Here is a 21106-nt window from a genome sequence, read left to right on the forward strand (position 1 = left end):
AGGAAATGGTTGTTGAAGAAATGGAGTTTGGCTGCTGCATGTGGTCAGTGATTTAATTGAATCAGTTTTGCCTGGATGTTCTCAACTCAAGATATTTCTATAAAACCTATTTCAGTCTAATTTATTTTGCACGGGAAAGGGTTTTTTACTACTTGTGGCAAGCATCTGTTTATTATTGTACAGTATTTGATTGATTAAATCATCAGAAAATGCCAACAGTGAAAATGTTGCTTGTGTGTTTCTCTACATTCATTATGTTACAGAAAAGGCAGAGCCCATTTAATATATTTAAAATGTACATTATAGGAAATACCAGTGCCAGTAAATCAGTGTCATTAAGAAAAACAACCACTTCTTAAAGAGTTGTAATCCCCTGATCATCCTGACTGCAGCGCAGTTTTAAACAAGCATGGGTAGTAGGAGAATGTGTGCAGTCTACATTAATGGAAATACAGAATATATCTATGTTCAGGATGAAGTTGAGGTGTGAGTGAGTTACAAGCTACGATAAGGAGCAGCTGTAGTAGTGCAAGTGGCTTTTTGTGAGGATTACCCCAGCTTAGAAGTAAGAGCCGCTTGCTGATTGGTCCCACTGAAAGCATGGCCAGCTCAACAGGTTGCTTGCTTGGAATTACACCTGTCCAATGATTTGCTTAAAGAACCAGAGTTTCCGACTAGTCATGGTCATGGCTGTGCCGCAGAGACCTGAGTTTGGCCTCTTTTAGGATGTAGATGGTGAGGAACCTCTACTGCTAACTAAATGTAAGGGCATTGGCTGCAGTAAGTAGTGATGGCGCTTTACAAAGGGCCGCGGCTGTTGGACTTTACAAAGACCCCTCCACACCTTCAGTTCAACAAATATGTCCTGACGGGTTACCGGCCAGTGTCCACGGCTCAGGAGTGCGTCAGGAGCCTCTTCTACATGCACAATGAGCTGGGGAACATTTACACCCATGGTAAGTCCAGAAATTAACTGTGTAATGACTCTTTAGGAATCCACTCCAATAAGTCCCGCTCCGCACTAAATGTAAAAATGTCAATAAGTGTTATTAACTGCATCTGAATTGCCTTTAAAATACATCCCTGTTACATACACAGAGCAAGGTTTTCTCGCCTTGTACCAATTTAAACCATTCAGGGGATGTACAAACAAAACAGGTCACAAATGTCCAGTACTCTCACTTGTAGCCAGCTAAGCAGACTGGACAAGGGTATGTTGTGAGGATATGGGGTATTAGCTGTAATCTGCCCTGGGAATCCCTGTCCTGGAAATATCCCACTGTTAACTACTTTGTGAAGTCCAATAGGTGTGTGTTCGGCTGACACTTTTCATCCGTAAATGCGGATGAAAAGAAATAAAGTGTCATGAGCAAAGCATCCGGGAAAGACCCACGAGTTTGCATAGATTATGAGCTGTTGCATAATTACGGCATGTTAAAATATTTTCAAAATGTGTGCCTTTAACGTACACCTTACGAATTCAGTACCTGACCTCAGCGGTGAAAACACAAGCAAAGAAGGAAACTTAACTGCACTTGAGCTGAAACCTGCGCAGCCTTGAACTTCTGAAGGCATCTTCTTCTTGCCCCATTTTCTCCTTGGCTATCCGATAAGATCATTAAGACTAACACTCTTACTAAGGGGAACTGAAGGGTATTAGTATCAGAGTCTCGCTCAGGTTTCCTCTATGTATCTAGCCAACAGCCACATCTCTCACATTGTTCCTGATACAAAACAAACAGAGGAACAACTGTCAAATTCCTCATAGTGATCTACAAAAGGTGATATATCATTTGAACTGTTGTAATTATAATGTCATGCTTAAAATATCACTATAAACAAAGATGCCAGTGAACAATATAACATCAGAATCCACCCTACAGCACTTAATTAAACCTTCGGACGTAGAAAATATATTCTTATTGTGTGAGGCCAAGAATCAGACTAATTTTGTGTAACTATCTCCTATAACAATGTAGATTTCAAGCAATTAAGTTTTCATTTCTTCCTTTATCTTCCTCCGCTACCATCTTCCCCCTCTCAACCTCCCATCTTCCTGTCACCTCAGGCATCCCTTTTTTCCTTTTCTTGGTGCTACTGCCTTTCAGCATCCCCTGGATGGAGGTGGACAGCGTCTGGATTTGTGTGGTCCACTATTTGGCCTGCCTCTGCCCCACCGTGGGCTCTGTGGTCTACCATATGTTCATGAACCATGTAGGAGGAGAACATGTGTATGACACCCTGCTCTCCCTGGACATGTTCGGGGTCTGCCTGGTTAACACCCTGGGTAGGTTATTGAAATCTTAGATTTCTCAGTGAGTGTAACAGCTTGAAGTTTAATCACTAATAATCAGAGCTGTTTTCAAGTATGTGAAATCAGTCGGCTCAGGTTCTGACGGAGTATACTGGCCCCTTTATTTTCCTCAGATTATACAAAGTCAACACCTGACGCCTGTTAATTTGAATGTTTTTGTCTTAGAGTCTCAAATCAAGTCTGTAGAGATTTAGGCCAAGTACGTCAAAGTCCAAGCCAAGTGTCAGGTCTTCATTTTTGTGACTTCAGTGCTAAGTCTCAGTTCTTCACCTCTTCTAATAACCCTGACAACAACCAAGTCAATAATACCTGACTTTGTTTCAGTGACATTTTGGTGTATTCATTGGTGCATCTTCTCTTTTCTTTCTAGGAGCACTTCCCATCATTCACATCACCCTTCTTTGCTACCCAACCATGCAACAGGCTTCCTTGCTGGCCTACATCCTCCTGTCAGCCTACGGGATCTACTGTGCCACCACGGCACGCACTAACGTCCTGCGCCTGCGAGCTTTCCTCTGGCAGGCCTTGTTCCGCTTCAGCCTCTTCCTGTTCCGGGTGTACGGCAGCGGCGTGGGCAGCCCAAACTCCCTGCGCCTCTTTGTCATCATGGACTCTCTGGCTGTACTGGGAGGGCTGGTCAACATCATCCAGATCCCTGAGCGCTTCAGCCCAGGCCTGTTTGACAACTGGGGCAACAGCCACCAGATAATGCACGTCATGGTTATTTGCTCAATTATCTACCTGCACTGGGGCACTCTGGAGGATTTAGCCTGGATTAAGTCCTACCAGTGTCCTGCTGAGTGACCACAGCACTCAAAGACATGCACACAAGGCTTCGCCAATAGAAGTGAGATTTAGGAATCGCTGAGGAAGGAGGAGTTAAGTATGAAAAGAAGAGAAGCAAGTTGTTTCAAAATGCACTTTAGTCCTAGCTGCCCAAGTTCTTCATAAGGGAAGTTTATACTTTGACATTTCACCAGAGAAGAATAAGAGGAACTTACAGTGTTGTAACTGTGAAAACTCAAATATCACTATATCAAATTAAAAATCCAGATTATACTTGATTTTTAGTTTGTTGAAATGCAGCAGTTTTGGGTGATACTACCCATAACCAAAATAGTTTTTAAATGGAAAATGAAATTATGATATTAAATAAATTATATATTTTTATATCTTGCTCCAACTTGTATTTCATTCATGCATGATGACAATTGTTTGTGGGACATAGTGAAATAACACAAGTGGTTGAATGCTTTTGTTGTTTAATTGCAAGAAAGATATATTGTATATACACCTGAAAAGAAAAATCACTTTTTTCTGTTGCTAAATGTTACTCAAAATTTGAAGTGTTTTCATTTGAAACTTGGCAAATCGTTACATTCCTTTTGCATGGCATTCTTATGAAACGAGAGCTCTGGCATTAGCTTAACCTGCACCTTCTCAAAGGTACTGTCACGTCAAACCAAAAGCATCAAAGCATCAAAAACTGCATCTCATTATGTGATATCATGGCCACTTTAGAATAGCAGGTGCGTTAAGTTGGTCTGAAAGAGGTGTGGATGTTGCAGAGGTGGAAGACATAGATCAGAACACAGCAACTTTATTGTTTTATAACAAACTGAGTCAATGCAACAATGGACGACCGCCTTCTTTTCTCCAAATAAGAGCTTTGTGGTCCATTTCTGTGGATCAGTCTTCGTCTGAGCTGCTGTCGTCCTCAGCCTCTGATAAGTCCGCGATGGGAAACCGCAAGATGGCAGCCACTCCGCTCAGCTGAGTCAGTTCTGAGACAGTGGAGGACAAATCCATAGGTGACAACACATCCAGTAAACTGGCTGATTTTATGTCTAAGTACCTAAGTTCAAAGAGCGTAGTTGCAGTTGGGCAATTGTTTCTGTCCATTCTGTACTTCCTAAACTGAGGACGTCATCAATAAAGATAAAGTCAGCGTTTCACGCAACGTGTCGTGAGTGAGTGTCATCATTTCAGTTGGCTGATATAACACCTGTAAACTCCTCCCAGGGTCACAGTCATCCAGCGTTTACAGTGCAGATGTGTTACCGTTATTTTATCTCATATAGTTCATTACATATTAAGCAGATGATGAAGGATTTTGTCGAATAAATATAACAGATTATGTAAATCTATTAAAAAAAAATCTTTCATATGTCTTTTTAATGAGGAATTAATAAAAATCAGAGTGGGTTTATAACTTACGTTCACCAGACACATGAAGGCTTGAGAATATTCTGCATGAAAAAAATAACAGAGAAAAGTGTCATAAGCTTTATGCTTTGGAAAAGATATTCTGCCAGTTCCTGGTGAATGTTAACATAGACAGTTTTTTCAAAGATAATTGGTACCTGACATTGCCACCATTGTCTCTCACGCTGTCCACCAGCCGAACGTAACGACTCCTCGTGGGGACGTCCTGATGTCTGGATGTACACATGGAGACACGCAAAACATGCAACTGCTTGTTTGCATCACAAGCAATCCTTTGTCTGACAAGTTTAAACCCAATAGAGTTGCAGGTGGAGGTGAAGAGCGGAGAACTGATGCCATTAATTGTGGCTTTTTCATGTGATGTTAGTATTGTAATCTTATTCTGATGGTAGAAGTTTGTATTTGTATAAAAATGAGACAATCCAGGAGAAAACTCTTGAAAGTGCTAGTTGGTGGCAGCTAAACAGTAAATTCTGGCTGCAACCAGTTAATCCAACTCTGTGTGTAAAAACAAACTGTCACCTGCAATTTGTATTTGACATAGATAACCTAAAGATATCTGACAGAAACATATTATACATACATAATACGTACCTGAACAGCTTATCACTTATCAGCAAGGTGTCAATGGCGAGGGCGTCGACAGCTTTCTCCACATGAGCCAGCCTGTGAGGATGCGAAGATACAAAGGTTGCAGGATTATCAGTGTGGACAGAAATGAGGCTTCGGTGGGTCACTGCATGTTTACATCATCACTCACCCATAGAAAGCTCTGTCAGGCTCATGCTGGAGCATCTTATAGAAATCTTCCAGGGCTTTCACCTCTCCTGCTGCCTGAATGTTAGACATAAACACCAGTTAATACAATAATATATACCAAATAGTCACTTTTTCCCCCAAGTTGAGAGCATTTGTTTACAGGATGATGCATAAAACAAGCTGACAAATCACAGGATGCATATTCACCTTTGTATCAGAAAGCCTGCTTGTCACAGTGGGATCAGAAAGGATTTCTGCAAAACACAAGAACTTTACTACGTTTTCACCTTGTGATAAGATTTGAATGTTTTATTCTCAGAGTCCACTAGCTCCTACCTTTGAGTGAGTACTTATGACCTGATGATGAGTGGACCAGCATGAATTTGGGGCGATTCTCCAGCAGGACCTTGTTGTCCTGTCGCACTGCCTCTTTAAAGAGGTAGGTGATGAACTGGTCCCTCACAAACCCTGGACTGGCAATCAGGATGCACTTTACCACTAGTGGAAGGCAAGGGAGAGAAATCAAAATCTAAACTTGTCTTAAGTTTAATTTCTTGAAACAGCAAACGAGCAAAGGTTGTGTGGCAACGATAATAAAACGCCTGAAATGGTGCCATGAAAATGACATAAAGTGCAGTAGATGTTATAGGAACAAATGATTAAAAAAGGAGAAGAGTGTGACACAAAATAGTAACATACTGTGTGTGTGTGTGTGTGTTTATGTGCCAGTGTCTACACAGCAGCCATACCATCAAAATTGATGTGACGAAGAATCGCCTGCATCACAGCCTCATAGAACCTCTCCAGCGCCTGCAAACAGAGAGACAAAGAGTTTGACATCGAACACTTTACATGACAAATACACCGGGTCCCAATATTGAGAGATGAATTTACCTGAATATATGAATGTATTTTTTTTCAAAAATCATATTTGAAAAAGTACATCTTACTCTCATGACTTGACATAAATGTTATTATGCACCCAGCACACACACACAGTCTCTCTGCTTCTTGACATAATATTGATTCTCTTTGCACTGGTAAAATGGAATTAGAAATACAAGGAAGATTTGTTTGATATGTTCACTGAATATTTTTATGTGACTCAATTTTAAAATATGATTACATTTTTAGATTCCTTTTACTTTCATAGATTTTTCCTACTTTACTTGCTGTAAATATGACAATACACTTAAATGTGTTAAATACTTTTAAATGTGTATGTCTTCCTACCTCGTTCTCTTCAAAATGCTTCTTACCATCAAGAAGTCTTAATCCAAAAACAACTATTGCAAAAGGAGGCGGGCCATCTCGCAATCAGGGTCGTCAGACTGAGACACTGCTTAGATTTGCTCCCTTTCTTCTCCCATCAATCTATCCATCATCCATTCAGCCGTCTATCTTCACAATTCAATCTTCTCTGATAATATTCACTGTTAAAAACCACGCTCTCTTTCCTCGTCTTTGCTTTGAAGGTCCTGAGCTCAGCTTTCTGTGAAGCGACGTACCTTCTCGTGCTGAGTGCAGCTTCCCCTTCTCTTGCGAGGAATGGTGACCTCCACTTTTGCGCGGAGCAGAGTCATGGCGGGGGTCACCAGCACCAGGTTGGCCAGACCCTCCTGCATTACGACAGCTGCCACATCTGCCTTCTGGGTTGCATCACATGCCTGCTCTAAAGGGTAGACAAGGTGACGATAAAAGGATCATCTGAGGCGGGGCGGTACTTCTTACAGTTATCAACAAATGTGTTATTGCAGTTTTACTATTAATTATGTATTTCACTAGTAAAGGAATCAGTACTTAATGTATGTTGATAAATTATTGCTAAGAATTTCAAAAACACTTTTTAATTAAATTTAAATTAATGTGGTGAAGATTACAGCGGCAATGATTCAGTTGACCCCCACTCCTTCAAATACATGGACCCCATCTGTCAGCTATGAACTTCCCTCCTGTTTCTCCACATTGTTTCCATGGCAACATGCTGTCTTTGTTGCTTATGTAAATAAATTAACAAGAAGACTGTGCATTTTCTGAGAGAGAAACCCCACTGAAATGTCACCCTGGCAGTCAGGGTACGTGGTCAGGATTAGCTTTGATATATTTAGTTAACTTGTGATTATTGCTTTCTGGAATAAGCTGTCGTGGCCTGCAGTTAAAATAGCAATTTCAAGTCAGTAACTGGCATAAAGAGAGATACTGTAAAATAAAAGCATGATTAACTGCAGTATTGTCAAACAGCCGACATCCACCCTGGGAATTCTTCAAGCGAAGGGGTTTAAATAATTTGCAGACAAGCAAAATTGTAACCTTGTCAAAACATAGTCGACTCATCACTGTGCACTTTCAACGTGATTCTTACTCTTCAACATCTGTTAGCATTTTCTGTCATTTGGACTCCCTGTGCTCTTTTAACCATACTGGCTCACTTCAGAGCTACTTGTTTGACAGAAAGAGGCAAAGTACTGTGTTTTGTCAGAATGAAAACGTGTGAACTGATTCAGCAGAATGCTGAAGCTGTCCAAGATTACAATGGTTAAAAATAGTATTAAAACCAGACGTACTGTCCAGAACGGTCCGTGTGGATAGTTAGTAGAATCATCAAAACAAGCAAACTTCTCCAAATATGGAGTACCTCGAGTGTTAGTTTCTATGGTTCGGTTCATTTGGTCAGTAAAAAAAAAAAAATAATAAAAAAATAAAAAAATTGAAATCTCTTCACACATGGTGCTAATCAAGTCATAGCAACAAAGATATCTGAAAATGTGTTTCTGCTGGCAGTCTGTTAGGAGTGTGAAAAATGCTGAAATCTGGTTAAATACAAAAAATGACTCTATCATGAAGCTTTATGGGTATAAGCCAAGTGTGTAGCTGATAAAGCCCATGAAATTCTGTCTGGTAAACAAGGTACTTGTGAATCCACGTGACTACTGTTTATAGTTCCTGGCTGATATGCAAGTGGGAAGCGTGAACTTAAATTTACCAAACACAAGAATGAGACAAGCTGAAAAATTAAACACTAGCACCTGCTTACCGATTCTATCCAGCACAACACTGTCCCAGCTCTTTTTAGCTAGAGTGAACTTCCTGTTAAGCTCGAGCTCTATAGTGTGGTAAGCCCCCATCTGAAGAGTGAAGAACACAACATAATCATAACCACTTTCATTTCAAACAGGGGTTAACATTAAGACCAACTGAATAGTAAAAAGAAATCCTGCAGCAGAGGAGACAGAGTATACAGACAGTTGCGAAACACACTGGTGTATTTCTACTCTTTAGATCTTTGTGCAGGAAAAACAAGAAAATTACACTACTGTTATTCTTTAACAAATGATTCTAGTTTTGGTAGTAAATACAAATAAAGTATATATTGACTGTCCATAACCCTTTTACAGTTAAATACACTCAAAGTGTCTTAGTTGCAAACCCTAAAACCTGAAAAAAAACAAAACAAAAAAAACAAACAAACTTATTTTTACTGGTTAGATATCAGAACAAAAGAAACTGACTGTGTAACTTTTCAAATTGAGAGTAAAACTGACTACTTATCAGACACAGTCTACATGTGTAATGACCTCTAACTGCTCCTGAAATCTTAATTTCAATCCTCGCTTCACTAATTTTATTACTCTAGTACCTGCTCCACTGTAAAACTTTTACAAGTGTGACGAGGCTACAACTGTGAGGTTGTTTAAACATCTCAGACCTTGACATACTGGTTCTCCTCTATGTTAGTGCCCTTTACTCTCAGCTGGCAGGCCTGGGAGTCAAAGTCGATCGTCTCCACACATAAGGTAAGAGTAGTTCGAACTCTGGAGCTGCCCACGCTTCCAGTAGCGGACTCTGTCTGCACCTTCCTGTGGGAACAGGGGATAGGGACTTTAGGTGTGACTCTGATGACAAGCTGTGTGTGAGTGATTTTCAGACCAAAAACTGAGTGATACACAGGCAGAAAGACTGACAGAAAAAGAAGGAAACCTGAAAGACAACCACAATCTCTTACAAATAAAGACAGAATTTAATAAGCAAAACTTTATTTGAGCTAAACTGGACACTGCCCTAAGGGCTTCACTGGGGTATTGAAAATATTACATCTTCATACTTGCATTTGGGTCGTGGCAAGACATAAAGTTGAGCTATAACTAAATAAGGGCACCCGATTGCTTGTTTGCTAATTGTATTTGTTATGTGGCTATACATAGTGAAAATTAAAAATTTAAAAAATATAAAAATATATATTATTGTTTACTGGCTCAATGTACAACAGTCAAAAAAGTCATCTCATCAGAGACAAATTGCAAAACCTATTACATATGATTGTGATTTCTATGATGATCAAAAAAGGCTGACAGCAGCAATGACTGAAGTAAGCAGCACACAGAGAGTAAGTTTTTATGGGCTGTGAGAAAAAAGAAGAAGGAGCTGATTGTATAAAAAAAAAAAAAAAAAAAAAAAAAAAAAATCAGATCAGTAGCTGGCTGTATTGATTGTGTTAGGTGTGTACTGGGTGCATTGCAGTGGCTGTAATAAAAGGATGGAAGCTAAACCTTGTCTTCATATTATACAAACGCACACAATGAAAGAGTAGCAGATTTTAATCCTGTTCAACTAATGGGGGAACACAGCACTGATAAGTGAAATAGGTCCAGTACTTCAAGATCACAAAGCCAACATCCTTCTTCTTGGTTCTGGCAAACTGTCAGGTAGATGGGGGGCTGTCACTTTTATGTGATAGAAGTTAGCAGTTACCTGATAGTGGAGGCTCTCAGACTGTCCCCCACTTGCAGCAGGTTGTAGGTGTGCCACATATCCTCTGCCTCCTCTGGCATCAGGGTCACCTGACTGAGGAAGTGTACGCAATCAATAAACCGGCTTCTGTGTTGGTGTCACTCGTGTTGCCCACCCAGTTGTTGCCCCCCAGTTTGGGGGGCAACATCTGCGTGGGGGGCAACAACGCAGATGGTGCCATGATGCAGCAGCATCCATGCTGCTACAGTGATTATAACAAAAATGGGATTTGTTTTGTTTACTCACTGAGGCGTCGTAGCTCATTAGTCATTAAAGCTAAAGCTCTATCCACAGAATCAAGTACAATTTATGCTCATATAGAGCCATAAACGCTGAATGTTAACGACAAGAGGGACTATTTCCGTACTACTCCGAAACTCCCCACGTCTCTGCTGGTACAGATGAAAGTAAGTCCCATATGGATATTAGCTGACACATGTACAGTCAGCTGTAAAATGGCATACTGGTTAGCTTGCTAAATTAGCTATCGCCATTCACTCACCCGGTATTATCTTTTTCAATGTCTTTATGGAGCAGCTTCATGGTCGGATGGTTGTATGATATAAACAAGAGTCTTATTAACGTAAAATAGATAGGTTAACGTTTATCCGAGTTGGCTTCATGTTTATATTACAGTGAAGTAGCAAACTAGCTAAGCCATCTCTGTGCTTCAGAATGAATCGCTCGATGCGTGTTGCCAAGCGCCGGGACGTTGCGTCATATCGTCAATTCTTCCCATCTTGGTCACTTCCGTGGGTGTCGCTGTACTGCGCAATAAATACAGAGCGATACAAACACGGATGTTTGAGTAAATTTAGATAAACGCGGTGCTTCCTGCATTGTTTGATACATCTTCCAGTTTAGATCAGCAAAACGTCTGATATATCACAGAATGGTTGTCCTTTTTACATTGTGGTTTGAGATAAGTAAATGCTGACGGACGTTGGAAAAAACCAATCCGGGAGAACAATGCGTCCTCCAAATACCACCTACTGGCAAAACTGACCAATGGGAGCGCGGGAACTGTCAGCCCACTTCCGTTCTTCCTCGCCTTGAGCTAACGCTCATCTAGCCTTTTTTTTTGTCGATGGCATGGTGCTACTAGCTACGGCAGAAACAGCGGCTCCACAAGAAAATACGAAAACTTAAAGTGAATTTGGATATGTAGTGGAAAATAGCTGACTAATGCGGATTGTTGAAGTACATGTCAGCCATCACATCTTTAAAAAAATAGCACCCGGCCTCAAATCTTTGAGGTTGCCAATTCTTCCCCAAGGTTAGCTAGCTAGCGGGCTAACGATAGCCGATTAACGCTAAACTGGTTGAGCTAACGGTTACTCGGTAGCTAGTTAACAGTTACGACGTCTTGAATTCACTAAAGTTATTAGAAACCTACCAGAATAGAGGAATAGCATGGCAGAAGCCGATAAGTTGAACATCGACTCCATTATACAGCGTCTGCTGGAAGGTAAGACTCAGTATTTCTGTCGATGTTTATTCACCGAGGTAGTCTTGTTAGCTAACAGGAGGCTAGACAACGGTAGCCACTTTTGCTATGTTAGCGACTTAAGTTCATCTCCTGCATCTTGTTAACGAAACACAGATATTAGAACACTGCAGTTCATGTGTAGCAAATTAACCTTTGTTGTTCCCACTCGTCTGCAGTAAAAATGTATGTATTTATGCTGTGCCCTACCCGAGAAAGTATCTACACTTAATACACTGTGAGAGTTGGTGTCGTTAACCCTGAGTTATCACTTCAAAGGGATGGAGCAATGTGCATGTTTTTGCAAATCCTTGGGCAAAATTTGCTTTTCTTGCTACCCGAATGCGTTTGAACAGTGAGCGCAAAATATAAATACCCTGTGAGCTGTTGGTAAGCTGGAAGATAGAACATCAAAGGTTATATTTATTACTGTATGTCATTAGGTGGGATTGTTTGAGTTAGTCACTAGTCTCCGTGGTCCTGTCGTATTTTTTGCTTGATATTTACATCAAAACGAGTTGTTTTTTTTGTTGTTGTTGTTGTTTTTAGGGCGGACTCAGATGTAATTTAGAAAGTTCCCCATATCCAAGTTAAAGCACACAGAGTGCCATCAGAAAGTCATGAGTTGTTCCAATATTCACTATTTATAGAACAGGGTCAGGATTTGTCTCTGAATGACTTTTTTCCTGCTATTTGGCCGATTTTTGCTACTAGTACAGTGCTTCAGACTTTGCTTATAAAAGCTAAGCATGATACCTTTCCTGATTTTTGCAGCTTATGGTTGTAGATGACTACTCGGCATTTATATTTCTCTTGTAATATTCTGCAATTAATACAGATTCGTCTCCCTTTTCTTCCACATTTGAATCTTTAACAAACATATTTTTAAAGCTGCAGTGTTTAGCTCATTAATTGATTCAGCTATTTTGATAATTGTTTTTGTTTCAGTAGCTTTTCATGCAAAAATGCCACACATCTGTTGGATGTGGCTTTGCAAATCTAACAATTTGCTGCTTTTCTTTGTTTTATGACAGTAAAGGGAGAGTTTCAGATTGTTGATTAAAAACAAGCATTTAGAGGTCGTAAATTGCGCTTTTTTAAATTTACTTTTGAGACTTTGTAGGAATAATCCTTAGTTGCAACCCTACACATTTTATATATTCATGATGGCACTGACGATAGAGGAAAATTCATGATTGAGGACTGAACAGCATGCACACACTAATGTGCCAACTGTCCATGGCAGACTGCCCTATTTTGCACTGTATTTGTAATTTTTATTTTAGGGTGTATTTACCCTATTAGAAATCAAATGTAATATTTCACTTGACTGGTCTTTTTAAAAATACTGTTACAGTTTCAAAATATATTTTTGCACACTTTTTCTGAATAGCATAGATATACCATCTACTCTTTTACTATAAAAAATGAAAAAGAATAATGAACTCTTTTGTTTCCAGTGCACACTTTCTCACTCTTATTCCATTTTTCCCTCACAGTGAAAGGCTCTAGACCTGGCAAAAATGTTCAGCTGACAGAGAATGAAATCCGTGGTCTCTGCCTCAAATCCCGGGAGATCTTCCTCAGCCAGCCAATCCTGCTCGAACTTGAGGCGCCCCTCAAGATTTGTGGTGAGGCTTAGTTGTGTTCTTTAGAGTCAAGGGAATTCTCTACTGTGGTCACACAGAATTTACTAACACTCTTAGATGGCTATTGTAGCTTAGAGAGCTTATAGTCACATTACGCTGTGCATTCTTATTACCTGAGGAGAAAGAATTTTCAAATGATAGTCAATTTAAAAATCTAATTTAAAAAGAAAACAATGTTTACATTCACAAGACAAAGTACAGTGGATAACTTTGACCTTGCCACATTATTACAAACGATATAGGCTTTCCAGTACAGTGCTGTTTTGCACTTCAAGTCTGCTGGGAGTTGCCCTCCTGTGTCATACTGCTGATGCCAGTTAATGAAGAATTCTATTTTAAAAGAACAGCCTGCAAATTTAAGAACTGGCCAAATTTGCATTGCAATTAGAATCACCAGCATCCTCACACTAAATGTAAACTTGCCCATTCAATTAGCTTTTTTCATCATCACAAAAGACAAATCAAGCAACAGAGGAACTAAGGAGTGTTTATTTAAAAATAATGCATGGCCAGTCATCGGATTAAGTGTTGTTTTTAATTTGCAGGGCGCCAAGTGTTGTTGTACCTCTATCCTTACCCTTACCTTTTGTTGTGCTCATACACACAGCAGGGTAATCACACCTTTGACCAACACTGCTGTTTCTACTCTAATACTAATAATTGTCTCACCAGGTGATGTTCATGGGCAGTACTATGATCTGCTGAGGCTGTTTGAATATGGGGGCTTTCCACCGGAGAGCAACTACCTGTTCCTGGGGGACTATGTAGACAGAGGCAAGCAGTCCCTGGAGACCATCTGCCTGTTGCTGGCTTACAAGATCAAATACCCTGAAAACTTCTTTCTGCTGAGAGGAAACCATGAGTGCGCCTCCATTAACAGAATATATGGCTTTTATGATGAGTGTAAGTCATGTGACATCCACACAGATACAGACATTAATCTTACCAATTTTTCCACTACTGTCAGCATTTACCAACACTTTGATAAAAAACGTAACGTTGGTCAAGGGGTGTATGTTTGAGTCACACTATTTGAATTAGAATTATTTAGGATTAGGATTATTTTATCAGATTGACTTTATAGACTTGTAAAATTCATGTCTGTTTTGGTGTAATCTTCGAGTTTGTAAGGCACATTGTTTTTACGATCCTAGTAATAAAAGTAATAATGTTTCATCTTGTCTCATAATGATCATCTTGATGGTTGTGTTTCTTATATTGCCCAAAATGTGTGTAACCTGCATAAAAAAGTGCAGTGCACTGGCTGATGGACACCAAAATTCACTTAACCTTTTTTCTCTAACCATTTATCCTGCTATTTACATCTAAAGACTGGTTACAGAAAAGTTATAGCTGAGCAAAAATTTTACCAGCATTATCTAAAAATCCTCCCTTGTGGGCATCAACTGTCATTTTGTAAGGATTGTATCAGCATTAACAAACAAACATGTTCCCATAACTTTGGTATAAGTCTACAGATGTAACTATTTAGTATACTCAGAAAATCAGAAGAAAAAAAATTTGATAAATCCTGAATCTGACTTGGAGCTGTTCTTTTAATGCTGATTGGTGAACTGCCGTATTAGTTGTTACAAAAGCCACAAGACAGATAACCTCAGTGGACTAGACTGCGGGCTAAGGAGCATGATCAGGCAGAAATCAGTGATTAATCACATGCCTTTTCCGTTATTCACACAGACAGGATTATGTAAAATGCGTGTTTCTAATGTGATGCAATAGGTGCAGCAGCTATTAACATTTTATAGTTTTCAAGATTAGATTGTGACAAAGTAACTGTTCCCACAGGTAAGAGGCGATACAACATAAAGCTGTGGAAGACCTTCACTGACTGCTTCAACTGTTTGCCCGTTGCTGCCATTGTTGATGAGAAGATCTTCTGTTGCCATGGAGGTATCCTCATCAAACAGTTCATTTGGCTTCTATCCAGAGCGCACACACAAACTCGCCTCTGCACTGTTGTTACTGTCAACATAATGGTCAAAGACCTGCAGGACTGTGGGATCTTAATTTGTTGTTTGATTATATTTATATCTCCTTTCCCTGTGTCAGCAGACTTGGCTACAGAGGTCTTTCTATTTGTTATTTCTGATCACATCAGCTGATAACAGGCAGAAAATAGTAAAATTTTAATATGCCACTATAATAGATTGCGCCTATGACTGTGATAGTGCTGGACTAAGTGTGTACCAAGTTACAATAGACAGTGCTTCCTATCTAATACATGTAGTGGTTTCTAATCATGCAGGCTTTAACAGTTTGTCACCCACAAATAAATATAACAACTGAAGATTTCAAAGAAATGGTGTAGTCAATCACTAACAAAATGTTCAGCCCAGAAAGAAGCAATACTAAAGGAACATTCTTGACAATTAAGACGTAAAGGCAGAGCTCGGTATAGACCAAAGAAGCACATTTGATTTAAAAAAAAAAAAAAAAAAAAAAAAATTAATTAAATGACAGATTTTATTTATTTTTGTCATTTATTTTGACTACTTTTGCATTACTTGTAATATAGAAAAAAGGATTATAAAATGGACCTAAGGGTGCAGCCAATGTGACACCAACAACCAGTCATAGCTATCTCATGCCTGTGAGACTCACTACACAAAATATGTAAACAGGCCCTCATAATCATGAGGGTAGACACCACCTCCCTCTTCGAACATGAAGTTACATAAGACAGAGCACACAGAAAGGATGTTGTTTGCATAAGTTATTTGTTCAGGAAAATTGGATTTTTTTTTTGATTTTTTTTTTTTTTTTTTTGTGCCTCAGTTGATCATAGGTTACATACAGGGCTGCGTTTCTGTCTGTGTTTACAACCATTACTGATGTTGACCAAGAGCAGTAAATAGATAATTTTATTCCAGAGTTTGTCTGCTGTTTGTCCTGGTTTCAAAAGAAACAAAAAATATTTCTGTTGATATTATTGTATTGGTTTCAGTCATTCTGTTCAACCCTTATAAGGCCTAATCAGAAGTTTGTCTGGGTGTGTAATTGACTGTGTGTAATTTCTCTCCACAAAGCAAATTCATCAATTACTAGTTCTTGTTGTCACGTCAGATTAACCCAGACTCCGCTCTTTTAGCCCATCTTTAGATTTTTTTTCCATTAAATCCTAATATAGAAGCGAGCAGTTAACCCAAATCCAGCCCTCAGAACAGCAAGAAACATGTTTAATGTCACAGACAATGAGTTCAAGTTTTTCTGCTTTCTAACGTTTAAGTGTTTCTTGTCCAGGCTTATCCCCAGACCTCCAGTCTATGGAGCAGGTGCGAAGGGTCATGCGCCCTACTGATGTGCCTGACCAAGGCCTCCTCTGCGACCTGCTGTGGGCCGACCCGGACAAGGATGTGCTGGGCTGGGGTGAGAACGACCGTGGCGTCTCTTTCACTTTTGGTGCTGACGTGGTCACAAAGTTCCTCCACAAACACGACATGGACCTCATATGTCGGGCCCATCAGGTTAGTACAAGATCTTGATTCTAAGGTTAAAAATGTTTTGCTTTTTTTTGTTTTTGTTTTTTTTGAAATGGAATTACAAGGTGATAAAGATAAATAAAACAAGCGAATAAATTAAAAGGTAAACCTCCCCTCTTTTGTATATCTTGTTAAACCAGGAAGGGTTGGGTGTGGAACACAGGGTTAACTCTTAGACCAGTGTTATGGAGGTGGTGACAAATGTCAGTTTAACCCTAGTAGCATTAAAAAGGGGTTGATGGTTACTTGGTCTATTAAAAATGTTTTTAGTTTTCCCATTGTATTTTCGTATTTTACATCATTACCCCCTCTGTTCACACAAACTTCTTGAAGTAAATCATGGTTAGCACTTTTATCAAACAAACCTTGTCCAGATTTTAGTGAATATTTGAAGAAAAGTAAGTTGGAACCGCTGAAGTACTTGGATAGCATCTATAGCGCAGTGGGACCAGCTGAAAAACGTCTTAACCATCTCAGCACAGTTGGATTCAGCTCAGTTTTTCTTATAACAGGTAGGCAGTGGAAGCAATAGAAATGTATTTTGTCCTCTCATAAGTCCATGCTAAATTAATTACAGTCTTATAGTTCTGTTTGTTTGTTGTGCCTCAGTTGATCATAGGTTACATACAGGGCTGCGTTTCTGTCTGTGTTTACAACCATTACTGATGTTGACCAAGAGCAGTAAATAGATAATTTTATTCCAGAGTTTGTCTGCTGTTTGTCCTGGTTTCAAAAGAAACAAAAAATATTTCTGTTGATATTATTGTATTGGTTTCAGTCATTCTGTTCAACCCTTATAAGGCCTAATCAGAAGTTTGTCTGGGTGTGTAATTGACTGTGTGTAATTTCTCTCCACAAAGCAAATTCATCAATTACTAGTTCTTGTTGTCACGTCAGATTAACCCAGACTCCGCTCTTTTAGCCCATCTTTAGATTTTTTTCCATTAAATCCTAATATAGAAGCGAGCAGTTAACCCAAATCCAGCCCTCAGAACAGCAAGAAACATGTTTAATGTCACAGACAATGAGTTCAAGTTTTTCTGCTTTCTAACGTTTAAGTGTTTCTTGTCCAGGCTTATCCCCAGACCTCCAGTCTATGGAGCAGGTGCGAAGGGTCATGCGCCCTACTGATGTGCCTGACCAAGGCCTCCTCTGCGACCTGCTGTGGGCCGACCCGGACAAGGATGTGCTGGGCTGGGGTGAGAACGACCGTGGCGTCTCTTTCACTTTTGGTGCTGACGTGGTCACAAAGTTCCTCCACAAACACGACATGGACCTCATATGTCGGGCCCATCAGGTTAGTACAAGATCTTGATTCTAAGGTTAAAAATGTTTTGCTTTTTTTGTTTTTGTTTTTTTTGAAATGGAATTACAAGGTGATAAAGATAAATAAAACAAGCGAATAAATTAAAAGGTAAACCTCCCCTCTTTTGTATATCTTGTTAAACCAGGAAGGGTTGGGTGTGGAACACAGGGTTAACTCTTAGACCAGTGTTATGGAGGTGGTGACAAATGTCAGTTTAACCCTAGTAGCATTAAAAGGGGTTGATGGTTACTTGGTCTATTAAAAATGTTTTTAGTTTTCCCATTGTATTTTCGTATTTTACATCATTACCCCCTCTGTTCACACAAACTTCTTGAAGTAAATCATGGTTAGCACTTTTATCAAACAAACCTTGTCCAGATTTTAGTGAATATTTGAAGAAAAGTAAGTTGGAACCGCTGAAGTACTTGGATAGCATCTATAGCGCAGTGGGACCAGCTGAAAAACGTCTTAACCATCTCAGCACAGTTGGATTCAGCTCAGTTTTTCTTATAACAGGTAGGCAGTGGAAGCAATAGAAATGTATTTTGTCCTCTCATAAGTCCATGCTAAATTAATTACAGTCTTATAGTTCTGTTTTTTTTTTTTTTTTAGTCTGATTTATTTTATCCAGGTAAGAAGCAATAAAAATTCCCCAGTTGGCAAAAAAACAACTTACAACAACCTGTCATGTATCTGTTTTCAGGTGGTCGAGGACGGATATGAGTTCTTTGCAAAGAGGCAGCTGGTGACGCTGTTCTCAGCCCCAAACTACTGCGGTGAGTTCGACAACGCCGGAGCCATGATGAGCGTAGATGAGACCCTCATGTGCTCATTCCAGGTAAGCAAGAGACCACCAAGACCCCTTAGAAGATTCTACTTCTGATTGACTTGGCCCACCAAATCAATATTTTCAAAATTAACGATTGAACTTTGTTTTGCAAAATGTCATCATTTTTGTCATTGATTTTTGCTCAGTTTTGTCATCTTTGTTTCTCTTTCACAGATTCTCAAACCTGCAGACAAGAAGCTGTTCTATGGTGGTGGAGGGGGCATGGGCTCCGGTCGCCCAGTCACTCCCCCCAGGAAAGCTAAGAAATGACACCAGTAGTTTGCCCTCGACCTCTGACCCATCCCTCCTGCCCTCTCTACCTCTCTTCTCCTTTCTTTCACCAAACAGCCAGAAATCAAACCTATACCCAGGGCTTTTTTCCTTTTTTTTATCTGTACTTCTTAAAACATTTAATGTTACGAATTGTCCGAGTGAGTGCGTGCGTGCGCAGATGACAAACAAGTCTCGTTTGCAGGTGAGCATTAAAATCATGTGTGCACATGTACATTTTGTGTGAGAGTATTAGAGATTTATACTTTCCCCTCTCTCTTACCACTCTTCCCGTGGAAAGGTTGAAACCACAGTGTCTGTCTGTACAGTAATTTTGACTGAAAAAGCAGGGTTTGGGAGACAGTGGGAGAATTGCTGACTTGATGAATTTAGCAGCCAACCCTGCCAGCAGGTGGTGTGTGTGTACTTGTGGAGGGGGGAAGTATTTTGTTTTCCCTGTCCTCTGTACTGTAAAATCTCAAACACAGGTATGTGCATGTGAGCGTGTGCGTGCATGCAGTGTCTTGCCCCTATCTGAGTGTGATGTCTCAGTATCCTTAAAGAGGAAAGCAGTATGTCATCTTGTCTCAGAAGAGCAAGCACATGCTTACTCACACAAACACACACACACACACACACACACATGCATATGACTCTTCAGATTCATATGAGCCAGAGCTGTAAAAACCCCATACAGTTTAGGTTTGTACAGATTTGATTACTTGAAAGAGATTTTTTGTGAATTCGTTTTGTAGTCTTTCATCAAGTTGACCAATAAAGCGAGAATCTGAGCTACACTGTCTACTTGTCATTCTTGTTGTAATCCTATATCTGACGTGATACAGACGTGGATTTGTAATTAATCCCCAGCAAATAGCTCTTTGTATATCTGGTTACCAGTCCCTCAAAGTACTGCGAGGGGACTGTTGTTCCCTCACCTCATATCTGCTGAGAGCAACAGTAGTATGCAGACCCATACTACTGGTGTTCGATACCAAATAGATAGATCAATGATTGTTCAGTGTTTTTCAATCCTACTCCTTTTCACAATGAGAGTTTGTAGTCTGATTTTACTTTATTACAATACTGAAATAAAACCTGCAATAAAATAAAAATGACCTCCAATGAACGGCTGTTGTGTAAAGCAGAATAAAAATAAACATTTCTTAATTTTTAAGATGAGTTTGAAAAATGTATTGGATTATTTTAAAGTTTCATGGTTATATTGATTATTTTGTCCACATCTGTTCCTATAATTAATTTCATAATGTAATATTTAATATATTACAGTTCGTCTTATCTTGAACTCTGACATTAACACAGGGACAATACACAATAACCGATGTCACTAAATGTTACACTGCTAGCCAAGAGGCTAATTTTAAACTCTTTCCTCTTGGCCAGATGTTAAATCAATTATTTTTAAATACTAAAAAGTGTCTTTAAAATGTGCTGGGTCTCTCTTTTGGGGAAAAGGTGTTTGGTCAAATAGTCAGGATTTTTGAGTTATTGTTTAGCCAATTTAGTGGTTAAATGTAATTTTACAAAATTCTTGTATTCTTGTAAAAGACCTTTAAAAGCTACAAATGGACAGTTTCTTATTTGAACAAGACTTGGAACAACAGTTTAGTCAAGTAATTTAGCCTGAAAGAGAGAGCGACAGATTTGATATTCAACCTCCAAGCAATAAGCCTGTGAAAACAATGTAAACTGACATTTGGCTACAGTAATCGCTGTTGTCAGTCTTTCTAATGTCCAGTATGTCTGGATATAACCAGCTGTTATCCACAGGGAGGCAGTCCTGAGCTCCTTTGACTCCAGGAGTCAGAAGATCCACATAACTCAGGCATAAAAACTTAAGCGCTATGGTTAAGAACATGCTCACTGCTTTACATTTTCCCCAAGGGAACTTTAACATCATGTAAGTTCTTACATAAAATGTAGCAGTTCTGATCTACTGTTGCAGTAATTGCAATCTT

At 39.4% G+C, this 21106-nt stretch overlaps 3 protein-coding genes across 3 annotated transcripts; 2 read left to right on the forward strand and 1 right to left on the reverse strand.

Moving 5' to 3' along the window:
• Nucleotides 1–790: 790 nt before the first annotated feature.
• Nucleotides 791–3118, forward strand: LOC120794602 (progestin and adipoQ receptor family member 4). The gene is made up of 3 exons (XM_040135811.1): nucleotides 791–956; nucleotides 2069–2287; nucleotides 2685–3118. The coding sequence occupies exons 1-3, from the start codon at nucleotides 791–793 to the stop codon at nucleotides 3116–3118; spliced, it is 819 nt and encodes a 272-aa protein (XP_039991745.1).
• A 780-nt stretch (nucleotides 3119–3898) lies between these two features.
• pelo (pelota mRNA surveillance and ribosome rescue factor) lies at nucleotides 3899–10947 on the reverse strand. The gene is made up of 13 exons (XM_040134950.1): nucleotides 10590–10947; nucleotides 10049–10141; nucleotides 9006–9156; nucleotides 8334–8424; nucleotides 6808–6971; nucleotides 6049–6109; nucleotides 5636–5797; nucleotides 5507–5553; nucleotides 5301–5374; nucleotides 5135–5206; nucleotides 4678–4752; nucleotides 4532–4563; nucleotides 3899–4098 (listed from the first exon to the last, which is right to left on the reverse strand). Exons 1-13 carry the CDS (start codon nucleotides 10628–10630, stop codon nucleotides 4004–4006), a joined length of 1158 nt encoding a protein of 385 aa, XP_039990884.1. The 5' UTR covers nucleotides 10631–10947; the 3' UTR covers nucleotides 3899–4003.
• Nucleotides 10948–11089: 142 nt separating this feature from the next.
• ppp1cab (protein phosphatase 1, catalytic subunit, alpha isozyme b) lies at nucleotides 11090–19922 on the forward strand. Its single transcript, XM_040134951.1, has 7 exons — nucleotides 11090–11555; nucleotides 13073–13204; nucleotides 13895–14125; nucleotides 15029–15133; nucleotides 16484–16707; nucleotides 18732–18866; nucleotides 19032–19922. Exons 1-7 carry the CDS (start codon nucleotides 11501–11503, stop codon nucleotides 19125–19127), a joined length of 978 nt encoding a protein of 325 aa, XP_039990885.1. The 5' UTR covers nucleotides 11090–11500; the 3' UTR covers nucleotides 19128–19922.
• Nucleotides 19923–21106: the final 1184 nt, after the last annotated feature.

This window comes from Xiphias gladius, chromosome 9 (genome assembly GCF_016859285.1).
Source record: "Xiphias gladius isolate SHS-SW01 ecotype Sanya breed wild chromosome 9, ASM1685928v1, whole genome shotgun sequence".
In the NCBI taxonomy this organism is placed as follows: domain Eukaryota; kingdom Metazoa; phylum Chordata; class Actinopteri; order Istiophoriformes; family Xiphiidae; genus Xiphias; species Xiphias gladius.

What these genes read in the sequence shown, in the direction of transcription:
- LOC120794602 (XM_040135811.1), top strand. Translation starts at nt 791, where the DNA reads ATGGCGCTTTACAAAGGGCCGCGGCTGTTGGACTTTACAAAGACCCCT. An exon ending in GGGGAACATTTACACCCATG is followed by an intron (nt 957 to 2,068) that starts GTAAGTCCAGAA and finishes CTGTCACCTCAG; the next exon opens with GCATCCCTTTTTTCCTTTTC. An exon ending in CTGCCTGGTTAACACCCTGG is followed by an intron (nt 2,288 to 2,684) that starts GTAGGTTATTGA and finishes TTTTCTTTCTAG; the next exon opens with GAGCACTTCCCATCATTCAC.
- pelo (XM_040134950.1), bottom strand. Translation starts at nt 10,630, where the DNA reads ATGAAGCTGCTCCATAAAGACATTGAAAAAGATAATACCGG. An exon ending in GCAGGCTTTCTGATACAAAG is followed by an intron (nt 5,375 to 5,506) that starts GTGAATATGCAT and finishes TCTAACATTCAG; the next exon opens with GCAGCAGGAGAGGTGAAAGC. An exon ending in GACAATGGTGGCAATGTCAG is followed by an intron (nt 4,564 to 4,677) that starts GTACCAATTATC and finishes TTTTTCATGCAG; the next exon opens with AATATTCTCAAGCCTTCATG.
- ppp1cab (XM_040134951.1), top strand. Translation starts at nt 11,501, where the DNA reads ATGGCAGAAGCCGATAAGTTGAACATCGACTCCATTATACAGCGTCTG. An exon ending in ATATGGCTTTTATGATGAGT is followed by an intron (nt 14,126 to 15,028) that starts GTAAGTCATGTG and finishes CTGTTCCCACAG; the next exon opens with GTAAGAGGCGATACAACATA. An exon ending in TCATATGTCGGGCCCATCAG is followed by an intron (nt 16,708 to 18,731) that starts GTTAGTACAAGA and finishes ATCTGTTTTCAG; the next exon opens with GTGGTCGAGGACGGATATGA.